At 33.7% G+C, this 27,390-nt stretch overlaps 1 protein-coding gene across 1 annotated transcript; it reads left to right on the forward strand.

Moving 5' to 3' along the window:
• Positions 1-1,778: 1,778 nt before the first annotated feature.
• On the forward strand, positions 1,779-26,546 carry LOC132738114 (trafficking protein particle complex subunit 1-like). The gene is made up of 4 exons (XM_060725541.1): positions 1,779-1,936; positions 16,120-16,190; positions 16,629-16,767; positions 25,745-26,546. Exons 1-4 carry the CDS (start codon positions 1,838-1,840, stop codon positions 25,871-25,873), a joined length of 438 nt encoding a protein of 145 aa, XP_060581524.1. The 5' UTR covers positions 1,779-1,837; the 3' UTR covers positions 25,874-26,546.
• The last annotated feature ends 844 nt before the right edge of the window (positions 26,547-27,390 follow it).

Here is a 27,390-nt window from a genome sequence, read left to right on the forward strand (position 1 = left end):
TGAATATCCCCAAAATTGGTGGACAGTTTCATAACTGGATTCTGGAAAAGTGCATTAGAGAATTTCAGCAGGTTATTGCATAATTATATGAAAGTAAAAAAGAAAATGCCAGCGCAAACTTGTTATAACCACTACACTTCAACAAGAAGAAGTGTTTAATATATAAAGATGAGTTTAAACAACGAATGCTCTTGAAACAACAAAATATATTAAAAATGTAATGAATTTGACAGAAATATAGAAAGTTGTTTTGCTTTAATGCAAGGATATGAGACAGGCAGCTGTTTGTGAAGCAGCAGTTTGTATGTGAGCATAATGGCTGTCAATCCTTGTAGTATAAAATTAAGGAGATGCCCCAAAATTTAAGAATGGCATCTCACTTATTTCTTTACATATACACGAACATGTAACGAAGAACATATATACAAAAGCAGCCGCATATATATAGATATTTTCACTGAATATATATTCAGTCATTCATATATTCATATTTACACCCGTAATTACACTCATAACGACTTGCACAGCTGTCAAATATTTTATGTCTTGTTGGAATATTATAGCCATAATTTCATGAAATTTAACTGCATGCGCCTGGTTGACTTAACAATTGTGTTGAATTCTCCTTAATTTGATTCTTTGACAAGTTAGTTTATATTAGAATTGGTTTTTGTGATGATTAAGATGATTACTGTTTAGTGAATTAATATACATTGTAATTATCAATTATTTCTTCGTTTTCATATTGTAATTAAGTAATATAAATAATCTTTATTATTCCTCTAAACAGCTAAAATGTTATGAATGGTATATATAAAAAATATTACAATTAAGGTAATTGTTTCAAGTTTAGCAAAAGGAAACATGTTTTAAATATGAGATTTTTTCTCAAACCATTCCCATTAGCTTAACACAACCTATTTTATACTTATAATTACATGGGTCAATATCTATAATATTAAATATAAAGTTAGATTAATACACAATCCGTCTTATGTCGTGTGCACATGATTAATACATACATATGTAGATCTAACCAGTATTAGATCGATGTTTAGATTTTTAAATACAAATCTGTTCAATATGAAAATGCTTATATATACATAACATATTTAGGATGATAATGATGCCGAAATATATATAGAAAATTAAATAGTAATATCAATTTGAAAATATACATGGTCCTCCTCACAGGTGCTAGTGGCATTGATTTGACCTAAAATGTGTTTGACCCTGTTATTTATACAATAAAATATCAATATATTAAAAAAAAAATTAAAAGAAAATTTTTTTTTCACTGTTATATTATTATAGACTATAATAATATAACAGTGGAAAAAAAATAATTTTTTTTTTAATATATTGATATTTTATTGTATAAATAACAAGGTCAAACACATTTTAGGTCAAATCAATGCCACTAGCACCTGTGGTCCGCCTCGTCTCGAGTCACGGTCCCCCCTGTCCCAAAATATGGTCCGCCCCGTCCAAACATACGGTCCTCCTTGGTACGGTCCGTCCTGTCGCATGGTCCGCCCTGACGTACGTCCAGTGAGACTTGATAGTATAAGGTATTTTTTCATGTATGTAAAAATTGTCTTAAAAAACAACTTTATCGTTGTAACAGATGTCCCATTCGTGTTTAAATATTAAAATATTTTTGATAGAGTGTTTACAGGGGCATATCACGTTGGGGGCAGGATCTGACCCCCTAGCGTCTATGATTTTGATTCACCTTTACGTTAGAGCCCTGTGAATTAACTTTTAGTGTATCACAACCTTCTACATATCAATTCTCACAGGACGAAATAAATGACGCACCGGTTACAAAAAAATAATGACAATTTACAACTTCTACATTTTTGATAGGAACGGGACATGTCTTCATTATGGTGAATGGAACAGAAAGAAGCAGTCTGGAATGTCCAAAGACGAAGTAAACTATTTTCAGCCTTTGATTTTGAATGGTATTAATCGAGGCACTTTTACAGTGCAGTAGTATTCGGATATAAACTTCGGGTTGATTTTAAATAGACACGCCCATTTTTTTTTATGCACTAATAAAATCAGCCTATTTAATTGCATTTGCTAAAGAACAACAATATTCATTTGCATAACAATATAAGTTGATGCCATTTAATAAATCACAAGAGATAGTGCAATGTTATTGATATATCAGTGAATCCTGATAAATTATAATAGATCTACACCTAATCACAGATTTATATTACAGGGATCGGACACTCCCAGTTAACCATATATAAATGCTTAAATATCTTGTCGCGCACCCGATAAAGGTACATTGATCGATAATTTACTGTACTAAGCGTAAATGCCCGTTCGCAACGAATACCTACTGTACAATTTTGAAGATAAATACTTGTTTAATTCAAATATCTAATTTATTTTTTAAAGATACAGACTGTCTGTCCGCAACGACAATTATAAAATTAACTTGACAAAATCCGCGGTAAATTTACCTTTTTTATATAAAAAGCAAATATTTGAAATTTATTATTACGGTAACATAATTAATTCAATTTTAAAATAAAAAAGAAGCTGATTTAAGTTATTCACAGATGATCAAAGATGTAATAATTTAGATTTATTGGGTTATGTAGTCAAATTTATTGACGCACAATTGTTTTACGGGTAAATGTATTGTGGGCTTAACAGTTCTCTCAACACATGAAGTAAATCTATTCATTTTTTTTCAGTACAAAATATTGCTGATGTTGTCAATTTTGCCATTTTCATAGAATATTTAAATTTCCTTCATCATTTATATCATTATTATTTTTTTGTAAATCTGTTTTCAAATCATCGTAACAGTAAAGTACTCCCGTGTGGCTGTCTCGATTTCGGCCTTTTTAATGTCACTCGTATATTTTAATTATTCTTTTTATTTGAATGCCTGTAGAAAGATATTTCTTATTTTTTTAAAGTAAAGCTAGAAAACAATAAAAATATTTACAGTTTGAGTCAGTATTATACGAAATAAAAGTAACTGTTGATCATTTTTTACACATTGCTTAAATTTCTTTGAAGTTTAATAACTTTTGAAGGGGTTAAATACCAGGTAACAAGTGATTTTTGAAAAACTTTATTTTCAAACTTTCATTACCAGGTTACATGTGATAATTGCAACACTCAATCTTCAAAAACAAATAGAATTTGAATGTATATTTTGTATGTGCGCGGTCTTTCACTACAGTCCATGGTATGTGTGATAAGAAAATGATTCTGAAGAGGATATATATATATAACTACAATGTAAATCTATTTTCTTTATTAACATTTATAAATGAAATTGAAAATATACAACTAAATCTGTATAGTCCTTTCTTTGAAAAATAATGAAAATAAACATATGACAAATAAATCATTTGATGTGAATTGTGAAGGGTAACTATGAAAAAAATCTGTTTCAAATAAAATACAATAGAAACAGCTGTTCTGTATAAAACAGCTGTTCTGTATGCCAATGAAAGTTTCTTCCTTGCCAATCTAATGAATTCATCTATATTATAGAACGTTTGTATTGAATGATCTGAAAATATATTTTATACACTAATTAGTAGAATATTTACTTTATTTATACCAATATTCAGGTAATCAAATAAAAAATGAACAAATTATTGGAAATAATTCACAGAAATAAAATCTAATTTCAAACATTAATTTCTTTAAAAGTTATTAAGCAATCAAGAAACATTTTTTTGCAATGCAACCATTAATTTAAACCATGTAAAAAATAATTATCTTAATCTGAATCGTGGTAATAATTTGTGCTTGAAGTAAAAGGGCGTCAAAGTGTAGAGAAGTATGCCTAAACAATGGTTTACATGAGGTGATATACGGTCAACTCATCCTGTGTTCAACTCATCACCTTTGACAACTCATTCCTACTGTTTGCAAAATTGTCCTAAACAAACCACTTGTCACCTTTTGGTTAAAATTGTCTCTCCTTTGGGGAACTCATCACTTTTTAGCTCGACTTTTCTATGAAAAGGGGAGCTATCCTACTCGCCCCGGCGTCGGCGTCGGCGTTCGGCGTTGGCGTCACACCTTGGTTAAGTTTTTCGTACCACCCCACTTTATTTCAGAAGTATTACAAGTATGGCTTTGAAACTTACCATACTTGTTCACCATCATAACCTCCATCTACAGACAAGAGTACATAACTCTGTCAAGGTTTTTTGACAGAATTATGGCCCTTTTTTGACTTAGAAAGTGTATTGAGCTTGGTTAAGTTTTTTGTACCACCTCACTTTATTTCAAAACCATTGGAGGTATTGCTTTGAAACTGACCATACTTGTTTACGCATCACGACCTTCATCAACAGACAAGAGGACATAACTCTGTCAAGGTTTTTGACAGAATTATGCCCCTTTTTGACTTAGAAAATACATTGAATATGGGTAAAATCCACTTATTGCCTTAACCCTTTGAGATATTGCTTTGAAACTTTTAATGCTATTTCACATCATTACCCCCATCTGTACGCAAGAGAAGGTAACTCTGTCAAGGATTTGTTTTAAAAATTAAGGCCTTTTATCGACTTAGAATCTTGGTTAAGTTTTTAGTACCAGTCCACTTTTTGACTGAACTGTTTGAGATATTAATTTGAAAGTTGGAATACTTGTTTACCATCATGGTCCCAAAACATGGGCAGGAGAAGGTAATTCTGTTAAGGATTTTATTTGAATTATGGCCCTTTTTGACTTAGAAACTCAGTTAAGATTTTCATTCTTGTCCACTTGTTGACTTAACCATTTGAGATATTACTTTGGAAGTTGGAGTTCTTACGTATGTGCCATCATGAGACCTATCTGTAAGCAAGAGAAGATAACTCTGTGAAAATGTTTCTTGATTTGTACTTAGAAATTCCTAGTTAAAGTCTTGTGTGCCCTTAACTGTCAAAGTTTTGTTTTATAGGCAAGCACTAAAAAAGTCGAGCGCGCTGTCCTTCTGACAGCTCTTGTTAGCTCACTTGTCACAAAGTGACAGGATGAGCTTTTATGATCCCTTTTCGTCCGTCCGGTGTCTGGCCGTCATCCGTCCGTAAACTTTTACTTTAAATGACATCTCCTCATAAACCACTAAGCCAATTTCATCCAAACTTCACAGGAATGTTCCTTTGGTGGTCACCTTTAAAAATTGTTCAAAGAATTTAATTCCATGCAGAACTTTGGTTGCCATGGCAACCGAAAGAAAAAACTTTAAATATCTTCTTTTAAAAAACCCTAAGACTTAGAGCTTAGATATTTGGCATGAAACATCTTCTAGTGAGTTTCTACAAAGTTTGTTCAAATAAAATCCCTGGGGTCAAAATTGGCCCCGCCCCAGGGGGTCATTGATTTTCCCTATATGCATATAGTAAAAACTTAAAAATTCTTCTTTTAAAGAACCCAAAGAGCTAGAGCTAAGATATTCAGCATGAAACATCTTCTAGTGAGTGTCTACAAAGTTTGTTCAAATAAAAGCCCTTGGGACAAAATTGGCCCCGCCCCGGGGGGGTCTTGATTTTCCCTATATGCATATAGTAAAAACTTAAAAAATCTTCTTTGAAAAAACCTAAATAGCTAGAGTTTAGATATTAAGCATGAAACATCTTCTAGTAACGTCTACAAAGTTTGTTGAAATAAAAGCCCTGGGGTCAAAACTGGCCCCGTCCCAGGGGTGTCATTGTTTTTAACTATATGTGTGTAGTAAAAACTTAAAAATCTTCTTTTAAAAAACCCAATGAGCTAGAGCTTAGATGTTTAGCATGAAATATCTTCTTATGGATGTCTACAAAGTTTGTTCAAATAAAAGCCCTTGGGTGAAAATTGGCCCTGCCGGGGGGGGGGGGGGAGGGGGGGTGAGGGAAGGGGAACGGGGGGCGGGTGAGATCATTGTTTCTCATTACATGTGTGTAGTAAAAACTTAACATTGTGTTCTAATGGGTGTCTTCCAAGTTTGTTCAAATAAAAGCCCTGGGGTTTAAACTGACTCCGCTCCGGGGGCCTATATACAGGTGAGCGACTTCAGGGCCATCATGGCCCTCTTGTTTTTTTCTTTGGTGTCTATGTTTCTGTATATGAATGGTGGAAGTTATACATTAAATATGTGCAGAAGTGCATGAGTAGGAATCTGTCGAAACCTTTTTTAAAACAATATGCAACATTTATTCAGCACAAAAATATTGGTAGCACTTTTTGACTTCAAATGTACATTACAAGAAAAACAATAAAAGTGGAACAAACAATCAACACAGGATAAGTTTAAGGTTTATTTAATGATGATAACCGACGTTTCGACTCTCACGAGTCTTCATCAGGGTTATAAAATATCAGAATAATATAAAAATCATTGTCTAACGTACAAAAATCGGGTATACTTTACGTCACGTGATTTGTTCTAAAAATAGTTTAAATTATGTCATTTTGGGTTTACCCCATAATCTATATTTAGCTGTATACTTTTAAGAAAAAATACCGTAAATGGAATAAATGTTTATGTTAACGTCATTCAGTGTTTCTTTTTCATCCTGGCAATTGGTTGATGTACTTGTGTGGCTGCTGCACGGCGACTGATTGTTACTTCTAAAGGGTGACAGTTGAAGTGGGGATAATTCCGGATCTATTATCATTTCTTTTAAAATTTCGTCCGTTGTTGATGTTTGTGTATTCTGTAGCCATGGTTTAACGCCGGGTTTATACGGAATTTTGGTATGGTGGTTGATTCAAAAGGTTTTTTCCAAGGTTTGATAGGTTTTATTTCAATGTTGTCGTGTTTTTTCTCTAATTTGGTGAGGTATCGTTTTAGTGGTTGTTTGTGTATCGTATTGCTGTGTTTCTGGAGGTGTTCACGTCGGCTAAAAGAGTTGTTGCAGATGTAGCATATAAATCGTAATTTCGTGTCTTGGTGAATTTTAAAGTGTCGGTTGAAGTTGCTTTTAGATCCTTTCAGAAATTTGTTGCAGGTTTTACATTGTCGTAGTTTTTTGGATATTTCAATGAAGTGTTCGTTGTTAGCTGTTAACTGTTGTTTCTGTAAATTATTTTGGATGTCCATTATTACTGTATTAAGTTGAGTCCGGATGGTGATCGTGTTTTAAATATTGATATAAGTGTTTCTTCAGTTCTGAGGCGGATGTTGACGTTCTTAGGTGTTGATAATAACATAGTTACGTCGACGTCATTAACACTGTGTTCGTGCGTTGTGTAATGGCGGGAAACGGGTTTATAATTGTTAGCATTTTTTATGTCTGCGAAATGGCCATATAGACGTTCTTTTATAGTGTTTGTCCTACATATTGTATACCACATTTATTGCATGTTATTAAATAGATTAAACTAAATGAATTACAGTCATATGTGCCTTTGATATGAAAGTATTTTCCTGTTGAATGAATTTTAACATATGATTTACTGCTGATATGTTTGCATGCGATACAATTTCTTTTACATGGGTGTGATCCTTGTGGTTTCATCTGGGGATTCAGATGTCTGATTTTGTGAGTGTGTTTCTTAGGCATGCTGGTTTACGAAATACTGTACATATTTTGTATTCATTGAACATTGTTAAAGTGGGGTCGTTTTCCAGGAGGTGGGTGTATTTAGAGATGATATTATTTGTCCTTAGAATAAGCGGGTTATGAGTAATTATAAGCGGTATAATTTCCTTTTGTGATTTAGTATCGACATTGGTATCAAGATTGGTAATTTTGGCTTTTTTGATGGCTTCGTATATTAATTTTCTGGGATAACCGCGTGCAATAAGGTTTTCCGTAAGTTGTTTTGTGCATATTTCAAATTGTTCGTCAGTGCTGCATATTCTCCGTATTCTGACGGCTTGGCTATATGGGATACTTGCTTTTTGGTGACGTGGATGGAATGAGCTATAGTGTAAATACATATGTGCATCCGTTGGTTTTGTATATAGTGTGGTTGATAATTTTCCTTTTAAGTCTTTATTGACAGTAACATCCAAGAAGTTTGCTGATGTTTGGTTTATGTCTATCGTAAACTTGATCGTTGTGTGGAAACTATTTAAGGCCGTAGTGAAGGAATTCAAATCCTCTCTCGAGTGTGGCCAAACCATAAATATATCGTCAATATATCTCCACCATACCAGTGGAGATATCGGGTATTTAGCTAGGAACTCTTGTTCTATCTTATCCATAAAAATTATCGCATAGCTAGGTGCGCATTTGGTACCCATCGTGGTTCCGGCAATTTGTTCATAAAATGTATCATTGAATCTGAAACATGTTTTCTTGAGTATGAAGAAAAGTAATCTTAGAAGGATCCAGGTTTTAGGTTCTTGTTCAGATCTTTGTTGTAGTGCATATTTGGCTGCTAAAATGCCTTCTTTGTGTGGAATATTAGTGTAAAGTGCTGTCACATCTATTGTGACTAAGAATGCGTCTTTAGGTATGTTGTTTAATTCGTGTATTTTTTCTAGGAAATGACGAGTATCTTTAATATATGATGGGACTTTACGTGCTAATGGTTGTAAAAAGTGATCTACAAATTCGGATAATTTTTCTGTAGGACTTCCACAAGCTGAGACGATGGGGCGTCCGGGGTTATTAGGATTATGTATTTTAGGTAATAGATAGAAAATGGGTGTCCTGCAATTTTTCGCAGTAAGGTAGCTGATGTGTTGCTGTGACATAAGGGAGTGTTTCTTCAGATATGTTAAAAAATTGTTGATCTCTCTGGTGGATTTGTTTGTAAGATCGTAGGGTGTGGTCCTGTATGTGTTTTTGTCGTTGAGTTGTCTTAAACCTTCGGCAATGTAATCGGATTTATTTAAAATGACTATCGCTCCTCCTTTGTCGGCTTGTTTTATAATGATATCCTTATTTTGTTGAAGTTTTGTTATTGCTAGGTACTCATCGGGTGTAATATTATAATTTGTATTCGGTGACTGTTTAATTGTAAGAATGTCATGATGAACGATTGACAGAAATGCATCGAGGTTCATTGATTTGCCTGCAGGTGGTTTCCATCCTGAGCTTTGTATGAACGGGTCAGGATTGTTGTAAGTGGTATCTGTAAAATAGTGTTTAAGTCTCATTCTTCTATCGAAAAGTAGTAAGTCTCGTTGTAATTCTATTTTGTCTGTTTTTCTTGGGGTGGGGCAGAATGACAATCCTCTACAAAGAATCATTTTTTCGGGTGTGGAGAGATTGTAGTTTGATAGATTTATGACAAATTTATGATAGTTACGGAGGAGAAGATTTCGTTCATGTACTTGTTTTGTTCTGAATCTTCTGTTGGGCATATTTTTTCAGCTTCTTTTGGTTGGGATGATTACTGTCGGGTGTTTTGTTTGGAGGATTTTTCGGGATCTTGGGTTGATTTTTTGTTACTGAGATCTTTTCTGACCAATAGTACAATTTTTGATATGATGTCGGCGATTAGGTCGACTTCGTCAGTTGAAGTGGTGTCTTTTAGATGTTTCTCTACCTCCCTAATTTCTTCTACCAGTTGTGATTTCCTTGTGTTCCAATATTCTAATAATATTTTGGTTAGTTGTAGTCAGAGCTGCATTACTGGTACTGGTACTGGTACTGCAGTACGAACTGCAGCGATTTTGCAAGTACTGGTACTGATACTGAATTACTCTTACAAAATTTTGCTACTACTGGTACTGGTACTGCATTACTGTCTTAAAAAGTGGTACTGCTACTGCATTACCCAGTACTTTTGGTTTTGATAAAATTAAAAATAACATCAATTTTTCTCATAAAATAAAGCTGTAAATTACATTAACTATATTTTATTTTTGTGAAAAAGTAAGTTATCAAATCTAAAGATAATTTGCTGCAATATTCCTTCAAATGTTAACATAGTATTCATCATAAAAATCACCAAAGACTTTAAGTAAAAATTAAATTAAGATAAACAGACTCAATAACTCTTTACCCTAAAATATCCTTATTAAAATCTTTTATTACTTTGTATTTACTAGTAAAAGAGCAAAATAAACACTAATTAATTTCTTCTATTCTATAAAATCCCATTTCAAGTGAAAAAAGTGATATTGTTTGCACCATAAAAAGTTGCTATTTACTTTGGTATAAATTGAACAGAGGTGTGAAGGTGTGAAAGGCAACAAAAGACTGTTGTGTTTTAAATGAAAGATGTTTGCATTGTATTTATACAGATGACTGGTTACTAAACAATTAGATATGACATGAATATATGTTGTGAATATTGTTTGTAAAAAGTATGTTAAAACTATAAAGTTGTAAATATGTTATGTTAACTTTAAAGCAGCATGCCTCCAGATTCATCCTAATTTTCATGAATATTTTGAAAATGTATTTAAAGGTAAAATATTGTTAAATGAACAAAGAAAGTACTTGATACATTACAATCGGCACTTAAAATCCACGTAAATTACCAAAAAGAGGTCAAAACATGCATAAATAGCCCCTACTGCGTTAGTAACGCAGTAGAAATATAGTGATAAATACTACAAAATACAGTCATTAATTGCACATAAGATATAAATTATCACTTGAATCTTTAATGTGTTTACTTTTCTCAAAGTTTTAGTAATTTTTTTCCAAGTTTAATTTTCTTGAAATATTTTGGGTCATCTGGAGGCATGCAGCTTTAAAGTAAATTATAATTTTATTTCTTTGCTGAATAATATTTGCAATTGTTTGTTTGACACTGTATTTATTCAAACTTTGATGAATATATAAAGTAATGGTACTGATACTTAATTACTTCACCAAAAAAAGTACTGTTACTGCAGTACCGAGCTAAAATCTAGTACTGGTACTGGTAATGGTACTGCATAATTTGCCAAGTACTGGTACTGGTACTTAAGTACTACACCCTTAGTACTGATGCAGCTCTGGTTGTAGTCCAAAGTTTATGTGGGCTTCTTCCCATTTAATTTGTAGGACTGAATTAATTACTTGGACCTGTGGGGTTAAATTAACCCGTAAAGATCTTGGTGTTGATTTATTAATGACACATTTCTCTAAATATTGGACGTGGTGTTCTGTGCGTGTAAGTTGTATATTTAATTTCTTTAAAACTTTAAAACGAGAAAGATTTTCTTGACTGATGCGGCGGGATGAAAAATCGTTGTCGTCAAATGTACATGTATAGTAAGTCTTCAAAGATTTTTTAAAAAATGACATTCCTTTTATAGCTTGACTATTGGAAAAATAGGGATCATGGCTATTGTACTTACCCAGGTATCTATGTTGGTGCCACACATTGTTAAGTTTGTTGTGTGCAAGTTGGTATCTCCAAAACACTTACATGTATTCAATAGAATAGTAGGATTTTACTGCCCAAGGCCTATAACTGAGTCTTACATGAATATTGACAGAATTATAGCCCTTTTTCAACTTAGAATAGTCTACATTTAAATTATTTAGGCTCTTGAATTTTACTATCAAGCACTTAGAATTACAGTTGAGCATGTGGTCCTATTGACAGCTCTTGTTTTATAAATAGAGCCTGCTCAGACAGCATGGATATGCAGACCAACCTGGTTGTTTACTTGTATTGAACAAAAATTAGTTATAGACTGGTTTGATTTTGGGAAAATGTGCATCCTAACGGCATTTTCTAGTACAAGCAGGTAGTTGGGCTTATTTACTTATTTCGAGGACGCTGAATTCAATTTTTGCTCTACCACGGCTGTATTTTTAGTCCTTGACCTTTAAAAATCAATTTCAAAATGGCCGCCATTGAATTTTTTAATTTTACTTTAATTTTCCCATGGGCGAGATATATGTATAATATTTGGCATTTTAATTTAAGGCTTTGTTAATTTTAGTCTGCTGAAGTGCGGACGAGAAGAATAGATACAAAAACAATAAAATTTATTGCCGTAGCCATCATGGATTTCAAAATGGCTGACAATTTCCTATGTTTTATACACTGTATTATAATTAAAGTAAACAAGCACAAGAAGACATTTTACCAGGCATGTTTTCTTTTATTAGAAGTGCAGTGATACTAATTAAGATTTCCAAGCGCAGATTTTGAAAAACATCCATTAAAACAACAAACTTTTTGGTGCAAAAAGGTCACAATTTATACCCTAATACAACGTAAATGAGAGTCATATTTGCCGTCACTTTGTCATTGAGATGTTATTTTTATAATTTTAAGAATACAATGCATGTTCTTTGAATTAGTGCGATGTTTTTTATATAGGATTTGTATCGCCCTGAGGGGGGGGAGAGACCTGCTCAAATGTCTGTTCGTCTGTCTATCTGTCCGAGCGTCCTCTTGTGTCAGTTAGGGGTATTTGTGATCACAATTAGGCGTTTAGATTAATTCCGTATACCCCCAACCTATAGGATGAATTATTGGTTATGGAAGGCAAAAGGTTGCTTTTGGAGAAAGAAACAAACATGAAGATAACAAATCTCTCAGTAAGAGCTTGTCCATGTCTGTCCGTTTTTAATCTCGTCCATATCTGTCATTTTTAGATATATTTTGAAATAATTGCATTAATTTAATGGCACATTGATACAATGTCATAAGAAAGACCCAGGTTTGAAGCTCAACTCCTCAAGTTAGACTTGAAAGTGCTTGAAAAAAGATGTACATTTTAGTATTCTGTCATTAAGAGATGGATTTTGAAAAAAGTTGAGCGTAAATATACGGCCTATAACGGATTGGTAAATGATATACTTTATATTATTACTTAACCTTCAAACAGGGATACCATGAAAATTGTTTGGTTATTTCTTATGTCAATGTCAATTGCGAAAGAACATGTACTGGGACGTGTAGTGATTGAGAGCCAATTCAACAGTCCAAAGATCAGGGTCATGTCTATCAAGAAAGACAAGTTGGTAAAAGTTCATTAGTGGGGAACCCGATCAACAATTTTTCATGCACGACATGATATTTAAAAAAGTCTTTGTATTTCCAAAATAATATAGGAATCGCCATCCAGGCTGGCATTCGAAAAATATATTTTTTTCATGAAATAGACTACTTTCCTGAATAATAGAGTTAATGTTTCTTCTTGTAAGAGAAATATTCCATATGGTGTTTATCCCAGGGAAGCCCCTACATACTAGTGCCGAGCTTCGTACATGAGGATAGTATTTCATTTGCTTATATAGGTAACCCGACAATAACATGGTGGTTGAGACCCCTGTGTTAGGACTTTTGTCGTCTATTTTGTTATCATTTGGTATTAAATTATCTGTTTTTATTGACCTAGAGCAGGCGGTGTATGGGTAAAAATATTTAAATCTTGTTAATTGTATATGCCACCGTCCTGAAATGACAATAACTGCGTAAATGTGTAATTTGAAAAGGTCGTTTCATGCACAAGCAGGTTATGTCTACAGTTAAACTTCTATATCATAAATCATTATATAAACGTAACAAGGTGGCTGTGTCCGATCTATAACTTTCTCATTAATTGATGCCTTTTGAAATAATGATTCTGCATAAAAATATGGCACAATGGACAATGGGTCACATGTAAACCCATCTGATGATGTAAATCAAAGATCAAAACCATACTTTCACTTCGAACAAAATATTTCCTTTAAGTGTCTAAAAAGTCTGGTAAACGATTTTGTCATTCATGGATGAATTAAAAATCATTTGGGATAAATATGGTGCCTCTCTGTAGGACAACATGTAGCGGACAAATGTTTCAAGGTCACACTAGTATTTCAAAAGTCATGGTATGAGAGTGCATTTGTGGCCATGTCCAGTCCATATATGTGTTATTCAGCGAGAGCTAAGAATAGATACGTGGTACTTTGAAACAATTTGTCTAGAGTGAGAAAAGAATTGTCGCATAAAGTAAGATTTCAGATATTAAAGGTCATATTTTGAAGGTCATGTCCGGTCATGAATTCTGTCATTTATTAGATGGATACTGGCATAACTGGGCATACATTTGTGGCACATTAGGACTACTTGTAATGCTTAAACGCTAGGTTGCTAGCTAGATAGGTCAATTCAATTTAGAACATTGATTGTTGTGACTATATCTTTGTCATTTAATCATGGATGCTTTTTAAAATAATAAGGTTTACTGAAGATATAAATAAATGCTTCTTAATGTTTCTAATGTTTGTAAAACTTGTAAGATTACAGTAACCATGCCTTCAATGTAAAAAATGGAAAACAAGATTAACAAGGAAAGTGGCACACCCTTGTTTATCTTTGTTTTACATAATTGTCAGGATAGTGCAAAATTAGTTGGTACACATTTTAGTGACTAAAATTACACTATGAAATACCAAAGTAATATTATGGAGTGATAGTAGAAAAAATATGAGATTAAATAATTATATTGTGGCAAATGACATCAAAATATGTTATATCATAATGGAATAAGATACTCATCAATTTCTTGAAAGATAGCCAATACAAGAACATAATAAGTATGAAGATTTGAATATATCTTAGTCACTTGAATAATTTTAAAACATGAGATAGAATAAGGCGCAGTGTCCTTGGCAAAGTGACATAATTATAATGAAGACGTTGATATTAACTAAGTCTTGACAATGAATACATATCAATGAATAAAGACAAAACGCAAAAAATCTCGAATTATCAGTTAAGTTAATAAAATTTAAAGACATAGGCTTTGATGGCATATGTTATATGATTTAGTAGCAAAAAAAACAAAATGCTCTATCAAATCATTCTGTGTTAATAAAAAAGGGTAAACAGCAGTGATCCTCAATATATTAATTGCAGAATTGGTATCAATTATCTGTCTAATCTTCTATGCATGTACCATCATCAAATACCCGCGGTAGACCTATAATGTTTAACTCTATATTATTCATTAACCGTAAGACAGTGCAAGCTCGTAGACTATTTATGGTTCATGTTTGCGATACTTTTTTTCAAAGTGAAAGATAATAAAGATTAAAATGACTTTACCATTTATTTGAGTTTATTTCAATTAATAAATAGATGATCTGTTTTTAACCATGTCTAGGCATATTTAAAGTTTGATTGATAAATACGACCCTTTATAAAGTAGCTATATCAATACAACAATAAAAAATATCGTATAAACACATCTGCGGATATTTCTAAATTCCAAATTTCGTAATTCCCCCTTTGATATATAAATTTTAGCCGGGGCTGGGGTGTTTGGACGGTACCTTTCAATTTCAAGTAACGTCCATGTACAGGCTCAATCAAATCGAGTCTACAACATTTCAATTTTGCCGTTTTGATCGTTTTTAGGGATTCTGTTGTTGTTGTTTTTTTCTATTTTAAATCGATCCGTACAATAGATATTGTTGCAAAGACATGCGGGCCCAGAGACATAGTCGCTGACCTGTGAAGATGACAGGCAATATTTAAAATATTTACATACTGACCTTGACTCTTGGCATTCAAATTATAAAATGACCTAGTGTCCATAAAGGTTTACACATTGCTATTCTATCAAAATAAAAAAAACTGAAACATCTAATGGTAAATTAAAATTTGCAGGTTTTATGTAAGACATTTGGGATCTCAGATACGTGATATAGATTAATTGTCCAAAAGGAATGACCTGTGATAGTTTGAAGTAATGATGTAATTTAAAGTGTGCAGTATACCTACACAGTGTGTACAATTCGACATGACATGTTGCTTATATCATTTTACAATTTTTGGTACTCATTCCTACAGAAGGATCCATTTTTTTAAAAGCACTTTACTTATATTTGTTAAAAAAGGTGTCCATTTTGAAATCAAAGATGGCCGGCACAGCAGTCAATGTGTAAAGCATGTATAATTATCAGCCAATTATTCCTATAAGTAATTGAAACTTTATTCCATGTAGATTAACGGACATAGGATACGATATGTACCAGAAATAATATTTTTTTATGTAGATGGTAAAGGACAATGGCGGCCATTTTGATTTGACCTTTAGAAGGTCAAGGACTTCAAGTACAGCCGTGGTAGAGCAAAAAATGGATTCAGCGTACCTGAATTATGTAAAAACGATTGACTACCTGCTTGTACTAAAAAATGCCGTTAGACTCTTAACGGAGGAGGGTCTTTTCTGAAAATCAAACCCGTCTATTACTTTTGGTACCAGTAGTTTTAGGCTACATATAGTTAATATACACATATCGATGATTATACTTTCAGGAGTTTAAGCTGATGTATGGAATGTTGTTTTCTGTGAAGTCATTTGTCAGCAGGATAAGCCCAACAGATGTGTATCCTTTATCTTAAAACTTGTATTCTACACTTGGTGGTTTGTTAACTTTAAAGGATGTTGACAGATTAAGTTACCACACTAGTGTTGTGTAAACACTAAATAATCAAAAGATTGCACTGTTTCTTCAGTAACATTGTTTAATTTCTGATTAACAAGAAGTCAAAACATTAATGACGCCAAACGTAACAACATATAAAATGGTGTGTCACACTAACATGACGCTAATATTGGCGTAATATTCTATCATACTATGATGTACATGCATATTTACGTAACTATTGATTTAAACATTTGCATGAATCATGTAATGTATTGCATATGTTACATGTACTTATTCTATTATGGCTATAAGTTCTTTACACAGATCATCATCAACTTTCACAAATTTTAAACATTCATTTACCATAACCATTGTTTATCCTTAATGAAGTATCAGTAGGGATGGTTTCCAGAACTTCAAGACCAGTAAATACAAGCTTCATCTGTATGAAACACCTAGTGGTTTAAAATTTGTCATTAACACAGATCTTTCTGTTGGGAGTATTAAGGACATTCTACATGACATTTATAAAAATGTAAGTGTAAACTGATATGAAAGATAACTAGTACCACCTGCTGTCATACAATATTGATTGTCATTGATAAATGTATTTTTATAATAATCCCGGCTTAAATACTTTGTTTACGATGTGTTATATACTTTGAAGAACTAAAGCATATCAATGGACCTAGCGCAACATTTAGCCACACCTTTTCAATTAATTGCTAGGTCAACTGCTCACAAACAGTATCACAAACATAACCATGTGTTCTTTTGTGCAAACCAGATCAACCAGTGACTATATATTATCTCAGTGTAGCAATTGGGCAATTTATATAAAACTGTAAACGCTGGAAAGGTCCATGCTAGTGCCTCTGGTCATATTAATCTTTATTCTCCTCACCAGTATATGTAACTAATAGAAGAAATTTAGTCAAGTTTGCCAATGTTGATACATATATTTTATGTTTACGTGAACAGAAAATAAGTTGACAAGTGTTTTCCTATCTGACAGTAATTCTTAGCCAGATTGAGTAAATGAAAAGGAAAATCAAATAAATATCAATTCTGATCAAGTTCACATGTGTAGGAATATAGGCCTTCTGTTCATGATTAATTACAAAGCATTTGAACAAAACACTGTGCATAATTTTACTATAATGCATGAAATATTAATATTTCCATTCTAACATGCCAATAAAAAAGAGAATTGATAAAAATATGTTGAACTACATTGAGTGTAGGAGTAATTTTCCTGATGTCATTTGGTTAATGACATCCTATCTGGCATCATATGATGTGTTAGTATTCCTTTTTTAAGCTGTGCCTATAGCTTGTAATAATGCACTTGACTACCCTATCTGTTTGATAAGGGGATAGTGTGAAGTATGTTAGAATGTTAAATTGAATATTAGGCTTTACAATTTTGGATGTCATACAATGATACACAGTAAAATTAATTATTCTGGATAGAGTGAGTGAGCAAAATTTATGATCTGATATTTTTGACATGTTTTTAATCTAGACCACCGTCAAATGGTTCAGAATTACAGAAAAAAATATTTCCTGTCCCTTCTTACTAAAAATCTATAATGTTAAAAAAGAAGAAACATAAAATTGCAAGATATTGTTGTTATGGGCTATGATGATTTTTAGCTTGACTATTCGCAGAATAATCGAGCTAATGCCGTCACCTATTTGTCAGCGTCAGCATCCCTGTGGTTAAGTTTTTGCGGGTAAGCTGGTATCTCCATAACTGCTGAAGGGAATGGATTGAAACTTCACACACTTGTTTTCTGTGATTATCTAAGATGATTGGCACAAGTCCCATAACTCTGATTTGCTTTTAAGCTCGACTATACAAAGTATATGGATAGCTATCCTACTCGCCCCAGCGTCCGCGTCCAGATTTCAGATTAAAGTTTTGGTGCAGTAAAATATTTTTCACTATAACTTTGTCATTTCTTAAGGTATCAACTTCAAACTTCAAATATATGTTCCTTGTCATCAACCACATCTGATGTGACAAGGTTCATAACTCTAGCACCAATATTTTTCGATTTATTTCCCTTGAACTTAGAATTTTCCTTAAAAAATACTTTTTATTACTGTTACTTCTTTATTTCATGAGGGATCAACCTCATACTTCAAATATATGTACCTTATCATCATCCCCATCTTATGTGACAAGGTTCATAACTCTAGCACCAATATTTTTAGATTCATCCCCCCCTTGAACTTAGAATTTTCCTCAAAAGATACTATTTTTTACTGTTACTTTTTTATTTCATGAGGGATCAACCTCATACTTCAAATATATGTACCTTATCATCATCCCCATCTCATGTGACAAGGTTCATAACTCTAGCACCAATATTGCAAGATTGATCTCCCCTTGAACTTAGAATTTTCCTTAAATAATATTATTTTTTACTGTTACTTATTTATTTCTAAAGCGATCAACTTCAAACTTCAAATATATGTACCTTATCATCATCCACATCTTAAGTGACAAGGTTCATAACTCTAGCACCAATATTGCAAGAATTAACTCCCCATAAACTTAGATTTTTTTACTAGAAAAATGATATTTTTTACTTTAACTTTTATAGTTTTAAAGGTATCTACCTCAAACTTCAAATACTTATTCCTTATCATCAATTACATTTTATGTGACAATGTTCATAACTCTTGAAGCAATATTTACAGATTTATCTCTCTTTGAACTTAGGATTTTCTTTAAGAAATATTATAACTTCTTTACTTTTTAAGGTATCTACTTCAAACTTCAAATATATATTTCTTATCATTACACACATGTTGTGTGACAAGGTTCATAACTCTAGCGTGACTATTTCTAGAATTATTCCCCTTGATTTGGAATTTATGTTAACAAAATTTATGTTATTTTTTTACTATAACTTAATACATAATTATGCATAATTGATTTTTCTTTCATAGTTTTGTCCTCCTTACAGCATCCAGTATTTTATAAGTCGAGCTTCGCTGTCTCCTGTGACAGCTCTTGTTTACATACAATGTAATTATGCCCCTTTTTCGACTTAGAAATTCTTGGTTAAGTTTTTGCTTGTAAGCTGGTATCTCCATAACTACTGAAGGGAATGGATTGAAACTTCACATACTTGTTCTCTGTGATTATCGAAAATGATTGGCACAAGTCCTATAACTCTGGTTTGCTTTTTAGCTCACCTGTCACAAAGTGACAGGGTGAGCTTTTGTGTTGCTTTTTGTCCTGCGTCCGTCCGTCCGTCCGTCGTCCGTCCGTAAACTTTTGCTTTAAATGACATCTCCTCATAAACCACTGAGCCAATTTCATCCAAACGTCACAGGAATGTTCCTTTGGTGGTCACCTTTAAAAATTGTTCAAAGAATTTAATTCCATGCAGAACTCTGGTTGCCATGGCAACCAAGAAAAATCTTTAAATATCTTCTTTTAAACAACCCTAAGAGCTAGAGCTTAGATATTTGGCATGAAACATCTTCTAGTGAGTGTCTACCAAGTTTGTTCAAATAAAAGCCCTGGGGTCAAAATTGGCCCAGCCCCAGGGGGTCATTGATTTTCCCTATATGCATATAGTAAAAACTTAAAAAATCTTCTTTTAAAGAACCGTAAGAGCTAGAGCTTAGATATTAAGCATGAAACATCTTCTAGTGAATGTCTACCAAGTTTGTTCAAATAAAAGCCCTGTGGTCAAAATTGGCCCCGCCCAAGGGGGTCATTGATTTTCCCTATATGCATATAGTAAAAACTTAAAAAATCTTCTTTTAAAGAACCCAAAGAGCTAGAGCTAAGATATTAAGCATGAAACATCTTCTAGTGAGTGTCTACCAAGTTTGTTCAAATTAAAGCCCTGTGGTCAAAATTGGGCCCACCCCGGGGGGTCATTGATTTTCCCTATATGCATATAGTAAAAACTTAAAAAATCTTCTTTTAAAGAACCCAAAGAGCTAGAGCTTAGATATTTGGCATGAAACATCTTCTAGTGAGTGTCTACCAAGTTTGTTCAAATAAAAGCCCTGGGGTCAAAATTGGCCCCGCCCCAGGGGGTCATTGATTCTCCCTATATGCATATAGTAAAATCTTAAAAAATCTTCTTTTAAAGAACTCAAAGAGCTAGAGCTAAGATATTTAGCATGAAACATGTTCTAATGGGTGTCTATTAAGTATGTTCAAATAAAAGCCCTGGGGTCAAAACTGGCCCCGCCCAGGGGGGGGGGGAGGGGTCATTGATTTTCCTTATATGTGTATAGCAAAAACTTAAAAATCTTCTTTGAAAAAACCCAAATAGCTAGAGATTAGATATTAAGCATGAAACATCTTTAAGTAAATATCTACAAAGTTTGTTCAAATAAAAGCCCGGGGGTCAAAACTGGCCCTGCCCCAGGGGTGTCATTGTTTTTAACTATATGTGTATAGTAAAAACTTTAAAAATCTTCTTTTAAAAAACCCAATGAGCTAGAACTTAGATGTTTAGCATGAAACATCTTCTTATGGGTGTCTACCAAGTCTGTTTAAATAAACAAATAAAAGCCCTTGGGTAAAAATTGGCCCGGGGGGGGGGGGGGCTATATACAGGTGAGCGACCTCAGGGCCAACATGGCCCTCTTGTTTGCATAATTAAGCCCCTTTTTTGACTAAGAAATTCTTGGTTAAGTTTTTGCGTGTAAGCTCACTCGGGTATCTCCATAACTACTGAAGGGAATGGATTGAAACTTCACACACTTGTTCTCTGTGATTATCTAAGATGATTGGCACAAGTCCCATAACTCTGATTGCTTTTTTGCATAATTCGACTTAGAAATTCTAGGTAAATTTTTGCTTGTAAACTGGTATCTCTATAACTACTGAAGGGTTTGAACCTTTTCGGACAATTTTATGTATTCATATAGGTTAGCATTATTATACTCAATGAAACACCCTTGTGACAACTTTTCGAATAGTCGAGCGTTCTTGTTCTAAATCTGGTTGTCTGTTAACTGAGCGAATGGTAGGAAGAGCATTACATTTGTATTGCAGAAGTTGCTTTGTTTCTAACCTCAGAAATTGTGCAGGATAATTAGTCATTACTTGTTAGTTATCCAGGAAAGCAGGTTAGGTGGACTAGCCACCAAGTCAAAAATGAGTTAAAATCACCAAAAAAAAACATGTAAAACATAAAACAAAACTAAATCTGATGATTCTTTCCTACAAGTCAAAGTGTATTGTTAAATTTTTTAAAGGTTTTCTCTATCTTAATTGTATAAGATTCAGATTATCAGATATTCGCTATAAAGGTGTAATGGTATGATTCAATATAACTCTGTCAATTATCAGATGTGAATATTGATTATGCCCCGGTCACATATTCACGGATAATGCCACGGAAGAGCTACGGTCTAATTGTTTACGGATTACTACGGAAATGTGGAATTCTGTAGTCCGCTACGGTTCCAGTACGGACACACAACGGTATGAGTAAGGAGTCCGACGGATTTTCCACCAAAAGCTCCCGGAGAGATACGGACTGTTACGTACCGACACGGTTTGATACGGAGCGACACGAATCAGGACGGACGCACTACGGATACACTACGGTCTGCTACGGTATAAGCACGGGTTAGTGCGAATAAGTACGGATTGATACGGAGAAGGACGAATTGATGCGGAGAAGAACGAATTGCCACGGATCTATACGGACCTAATACATCCGTCCAGAACCTCTTGCATGCTCATTTTCAAAATGCCTCACAAGAAAAGAACACTTAGTAAACGAATTGCAGATTTCAATGATTTTGGCGGAGAGGATTCAGCCTAACCGCCTCCGACCTCCGAGACACATCAGGTCCGATTAAAGGACGCTGGATCCTCAACAACTTCGGCCATGAGAGCCTCATACTAAACATGAAGTGGTCTTTGTAAAAGCCCATCTCTAGTCCACCATCTCGTCTGTCTTATTTTACCTGATTAGATATGGACTAGTAAGCATTAATGAAAACTGTTGATCAATACTGCTTCTCTATTAATTTTAAAATTTGTTGTTCTTTTTACAATTACATTAATTATCGTGAATGTTTATGTTTTAAAAATATGTAAAAAGCTTGTTAATTAATCTTATAATCACTCAAGGGCCAGCGTCCGAGGCTTATGAGACACTTCGTTTTATGTACAAATTTACTCCAAGTTCACGATCCAATGTTTGTAAAATATGTAACATTAAATGTTATTCTATTCCTTATGAAGTGTAGTACGATATTATTATATTTTACCTACATGCATGTCATCAAGCAGCTCGACCACTGCCCCCGCATTCTGAGTCAGTTCAATATAAAGTTGCAGCCAGTAAATGGCAATTATCATTTATTGAATGTTCCCGCAAATATGTCTGTTTTTAACAAGAAGGTAGTATTTATACCCTTGAAAAAGTACATGCTGTTACTAAATACATCCGTACTAAACAGTGGTGGACCGTACAATTCCGTACCGTTTCGTGTTGCAACGCAATAAACCGTATAAGACCGTGCTAATCCCTGCCTCTCCGTAGTACAACGTATTACGATCGTGGCTTTCCGTGACAATGTCGTATTAATCCGTATTAAAACCGTAGCTTATACGTAGGGTAAACGTACAAATACGTAGTTCTCCGTACTAAACCGTGGAAATCCTTGACAAGTTGGTGGACTACGAATCAGTACGGACTAGTACGGTTTTCATACGGACCAGTACGTATCAGTACGGTTTAATACGGACTAGCAGGGACACGCTACGGTTGATTTTTCCGTGGCGAATTTTTGTGCATGTTCAAAAATTGTCAAGGATCGCTACGGATATACAAGGACTACTACGATTGATTACGGTTACAATACGGAGAGCTACTGACCAGGGGTTAGTATCTCGAAGCTATCGTTATATTTGCGTTTACGAACGTACTAACGATTGACGGAAGGTTGGTTAACGAGAGACTAGCGCGGGTATCTCGAAAGCGATAGTAAAGCAATCGTTCGTTCCTTAATCGTTAGTTATTAACGATTGAATTATGTAAACATTTGAATACCGCGAACAGTGTGTAAAAGCAGGAAGGAATGGTCGTAAGAAAACGTAAACCAAGAAATTGCAAATGTTGAAAATTCCTATGAACTGACGTGATTACCATTGAAAGGTAAAAACTTAAAATAGAAACAGCAAGACTAGTAACTGAGGGAAAACGACTGTATACTGACGATTGTGCAGTAAAGGCTGCAAGTGGAAATCAGACATTTTAAACATTTTACTAAGTCAAAACAAATATTCTTGCCGAGCTTCTTCTCAATACTTTCCCTCATTTTTTTCAGCGCTACAGAAATTAACATGTTTCATGGTGTAAGTATACTCTCAAGATTCAAACTTGAAAAATGTTGCTTTCATGGATGAAATATTGGAATTGCAAATATCTAAATGAATGTAAATAGCGAACATTCAGTCGTCATAATGTCTATTTTGAATACTAGCAGTCTGTTTATTTAAAAACACCTCCGTGGTCGTGGGGTTAAAGTCGATGACTTCTAATCCAGTTACCTCTCTGGCGTGGGTTCGATCCCCGGGAGATGCTTTGATAGTTTAGCGCGGAGGAAGGTAGTCTAGTACTGGTGTAACTCTCCAGGAACGATGGTTAGGAAACTACCCGCCTATATGACTGAAATACTGTTGGGAAAAGGCGTAAATTGAAACAAACAAACAAACATTTAAAAACACATATCAGGACAATAAATTAAGATTCAAGTTAGTCCATAACTCGGCTTAGTATACAATGTAAACGCTTTATCTCACCATAATTAATCTAGAATTCTTTTTTCTTATGTAAGTTAAAAAACGATCGTGATATACCGGTGACAATAATTATTTCTATGATAATGATGATGATACAACGACGACAGCGAGAATGGGTTAAGTTTTAAAGAAATATTAAGATGTTTTTCGTTTGAGTGAAATATAGAATATGTTCACGAAACATAATAAATTTCCATATATTTTCACGAGCTGGAAATCTTAATTTTACTCTTAAAAAGAACTTCCGATTTCGAAGCATTATAAATTCGTTATAAATATTCCTGACAAGTTATATGGCCGTATATAAACGGTTGTTTGCAATATAAACCTCGCCTGACGGCTCGGGTTATATTTACAAACAACCGTTTATATAAGGTCACACAACCTGTCTAATATTAAAAAATATTATTTTCAGTGGATATTCACTATGTTCACTTCAGTGTTGTTATATTTTTCTGGTCCTTCGGGTCATTGATGCCAGCACTATTAAGTGTTGAGAATTGAGTACCGCTCAAGCCGGTGCTAGGGGACGTGAGGGATGTTGCACGTATTCATTATCCCTAATGTACAGACTCAATCAAACCGAGTCAGCAGTTCTCTTGTAATTTTGTTGTGATTAATGCTTCCGAGGGATCATTTTGTTTCCAGATTTTTATATAACCTTCTGTTAATTTATGGATAAATTTTTATTTTGTCTTTAACAAAGGATTAAGAAAGGATTATGTATTACAAATTTAAATATAGCAAGTAAAAATATAACAGCTGGTGTTGGCAAGAGCAAAATATTTCAATCTGTTACATTAAACAAACAAAATTTCCATATATTTCATGCCTATCTGTTGTACTGATTTTTGCAGCGTAACGTAATGCATTTTTCTTCATGTCATTAAATCATTACATCACAGGTAACTTTTCGAAATATAATTCTGTAAAAAGTACCGAATTTTGTTACATTTTTAACATTATGTACATGCAAATATTTATTTATATTGTCTTGTGCAAAATTACACATTTCAGAGTTTATTCCTTTCGATGCTTCAGTTATTATATGATTTTTTTTTCATCTGCATTTAAATATACATCTTCATGTAAACTAAAAGAGCTCTTACATATGTTTGATATGTGAGAAAAGGAAATAAAATATCATATTTATGTAGGTTCATCATTTTTATCAATAAGGTGATATAATTCTCATTTTTTTGTGTATTTTAAATTCGAAGTATTCTTCCTTTTGTGCCAAAGTGATAGTAACGAGAGTTATACGACACCTTCAACGCAACCGTTAATAATTGGGCATTTTAACGATTATTCGTTAATTACGAGAGTTTCGAGATACCAGTAAAAACCTTAACGAGAGGCTTACAACAGTCGTTATGCTAACGATAGCTTCGAGATACTGACCCCAGTACGGGTAGCTACGGACGATGCCGGAATTAATCCGTGGCTCTTCCGTGAGCGTATTCCGTGAATATGTGACCGGGGTATTAGGTTTCTTACAAGATCTACTGATCAGATTTTATTCATTAATTCTGATTGTCATGCTTGTTGTTTCTTTTTAACTTTTTCGTGTCCCTAACCATGACCCATACCTCTGGCATGTTATGTTTTACAGAATTATAATAATAAGATATATTGAGATGAGCTTCATTTTCTTTAGAAATATCAGATCTTTTAATGTATTGTAACAGACTGTTTTGTTTTTTTACAGATATATGTGGAGTATGTGGTAAGAAATCCTGTGTGCGACATGAGTCAGCCAATCGAAAGTGAACTGTTTAAAACAAAACTTGATGACTATATCCGAGCATTGAGTATATTTGCAACAAGAGTGTCATAGTGAAACTATACGATAAAAGTGTGCAGTTGTAAGAAGTGAATTTCACAGGAATAAATGTGTAAAATATTAGAGACAAAAGTACACTGAGTTTAAGTTAATAATGAAAAGATTCTGGAGACTGTTGATACATGGGAACAATTTTTTTTAATTGTCTACATGTTACAGGTCAAACATGTACAATGTTCATTTGCCTTCATTTCCTCTTACAATCACACAGGGATAAACGGTGACTTCTGTTCTTATGTTTGAGGCACAAGAATTGCATCCACCTTTTATCCCTGCTTGCTTATAACACATGACTAAATGGGTTTGATTTACTGGAGTCTATGCATCTCTTAGCTTCAGCAGGTGAGGTGGTTTTAACCCTTGGTGTTGCTTTGAAGTTTGTAACACCCGAGATTAGCCAAAATCATCTTTCCTATTTCAGCACAATATGACTTATACTTTGTTGGTGTGCCGTAAAATAAAAAAAAAAGTTCTTAATTTTGCAATATGTACAAAAACTTGGTTCACTGACAAAATATCATTTATACTGTGACAGTTTCATAGCTGGTAAGAGTAGTTTTTTCCCAGAGTACAATTACATGTACATTCAATTGAATTGTATAATATTCCTTATAAATAAGTTATTGTTAATAAATGTGCAATTAAATGTGATTTATATAATACAATTTGTGATACTTTGTGTTTTAATTCACCTTAAAAAAAATTGGGCTAAGTATCATATCCATGTTCTTGGGGTCTGTTGTTGAGTGGTTATGGTTGTTGACTTCAAACCACTTGCCTCTTTATAAGCTCATCAGAACCGAAGGTTCAGGGTGAGCTATTAGTATCAAAGGGGGATGCTCCGGCATCTGTCATCATGCGTCAACAATCGTCATCTTTTCTGAAACTGCTGGGCAGATTTACTTCAAATTTGGTCTGTAGCATACTTCAATTACTTGTGACAGTCACACTTGAATTTGCTCATGTCATTTCAATTGGCCCCTTTTAGGGGTCAACAGAGCAAAAAAATAGAAAAACCTTTAAACATCTTCTACAGAACTAATTAATGGATGATCACCAAACTTTATCTGTAGCATTCTTGGGTAGCCTTTATCAAGTTTGCTCATATTAAATTGATTAGCCCCTTTTAGGGGCCACTAAAGCTTAAAATAGAAATACTTTTAAACATCTATTTCTACAGAATTAATTAATGGATGATCACCAAACTGTGTCTGTAGCATTCTGAGGTAGTCTGTTATCAAGTTTGCTCATATTAATTTGATTGGCCCCTTTTAGGGGTCTCTACAGCTAAAAATAGAAAAACCTTTAGACATCTTCTACTACAGAACTAATTGATGGATGATCACCAAACATCTGTAGCATTCTTATGTACTCTTTTATGAAGTTTTCTCATGTTAATTTGATTGGCCCGTCCGTCATTCCTTCCGTCCCACATTTTTGTCCAGAGCATAACTCAAAAGCCTTTGAGATATCAACATGAAATTTCATAGGTGGATAGATCTTACTCAGAA

This window comes from Ruditapes philippinarum, unplaced genomic scaffold, assembly GCF_026571515.1.
Source record: "Ruditapes philippinarum isolate M1 unplaced genomic scaffold, ASM2657151v2 ctg11436_1_1_1_1, whole genome shotgun sequence".
NCBI classification, from domain to species: Eukaryota; Metazoa; Mollusca; class Bivalvia; order Venerida; family Veneridae; genus Ruditapes; species Ruditapes philippinarum.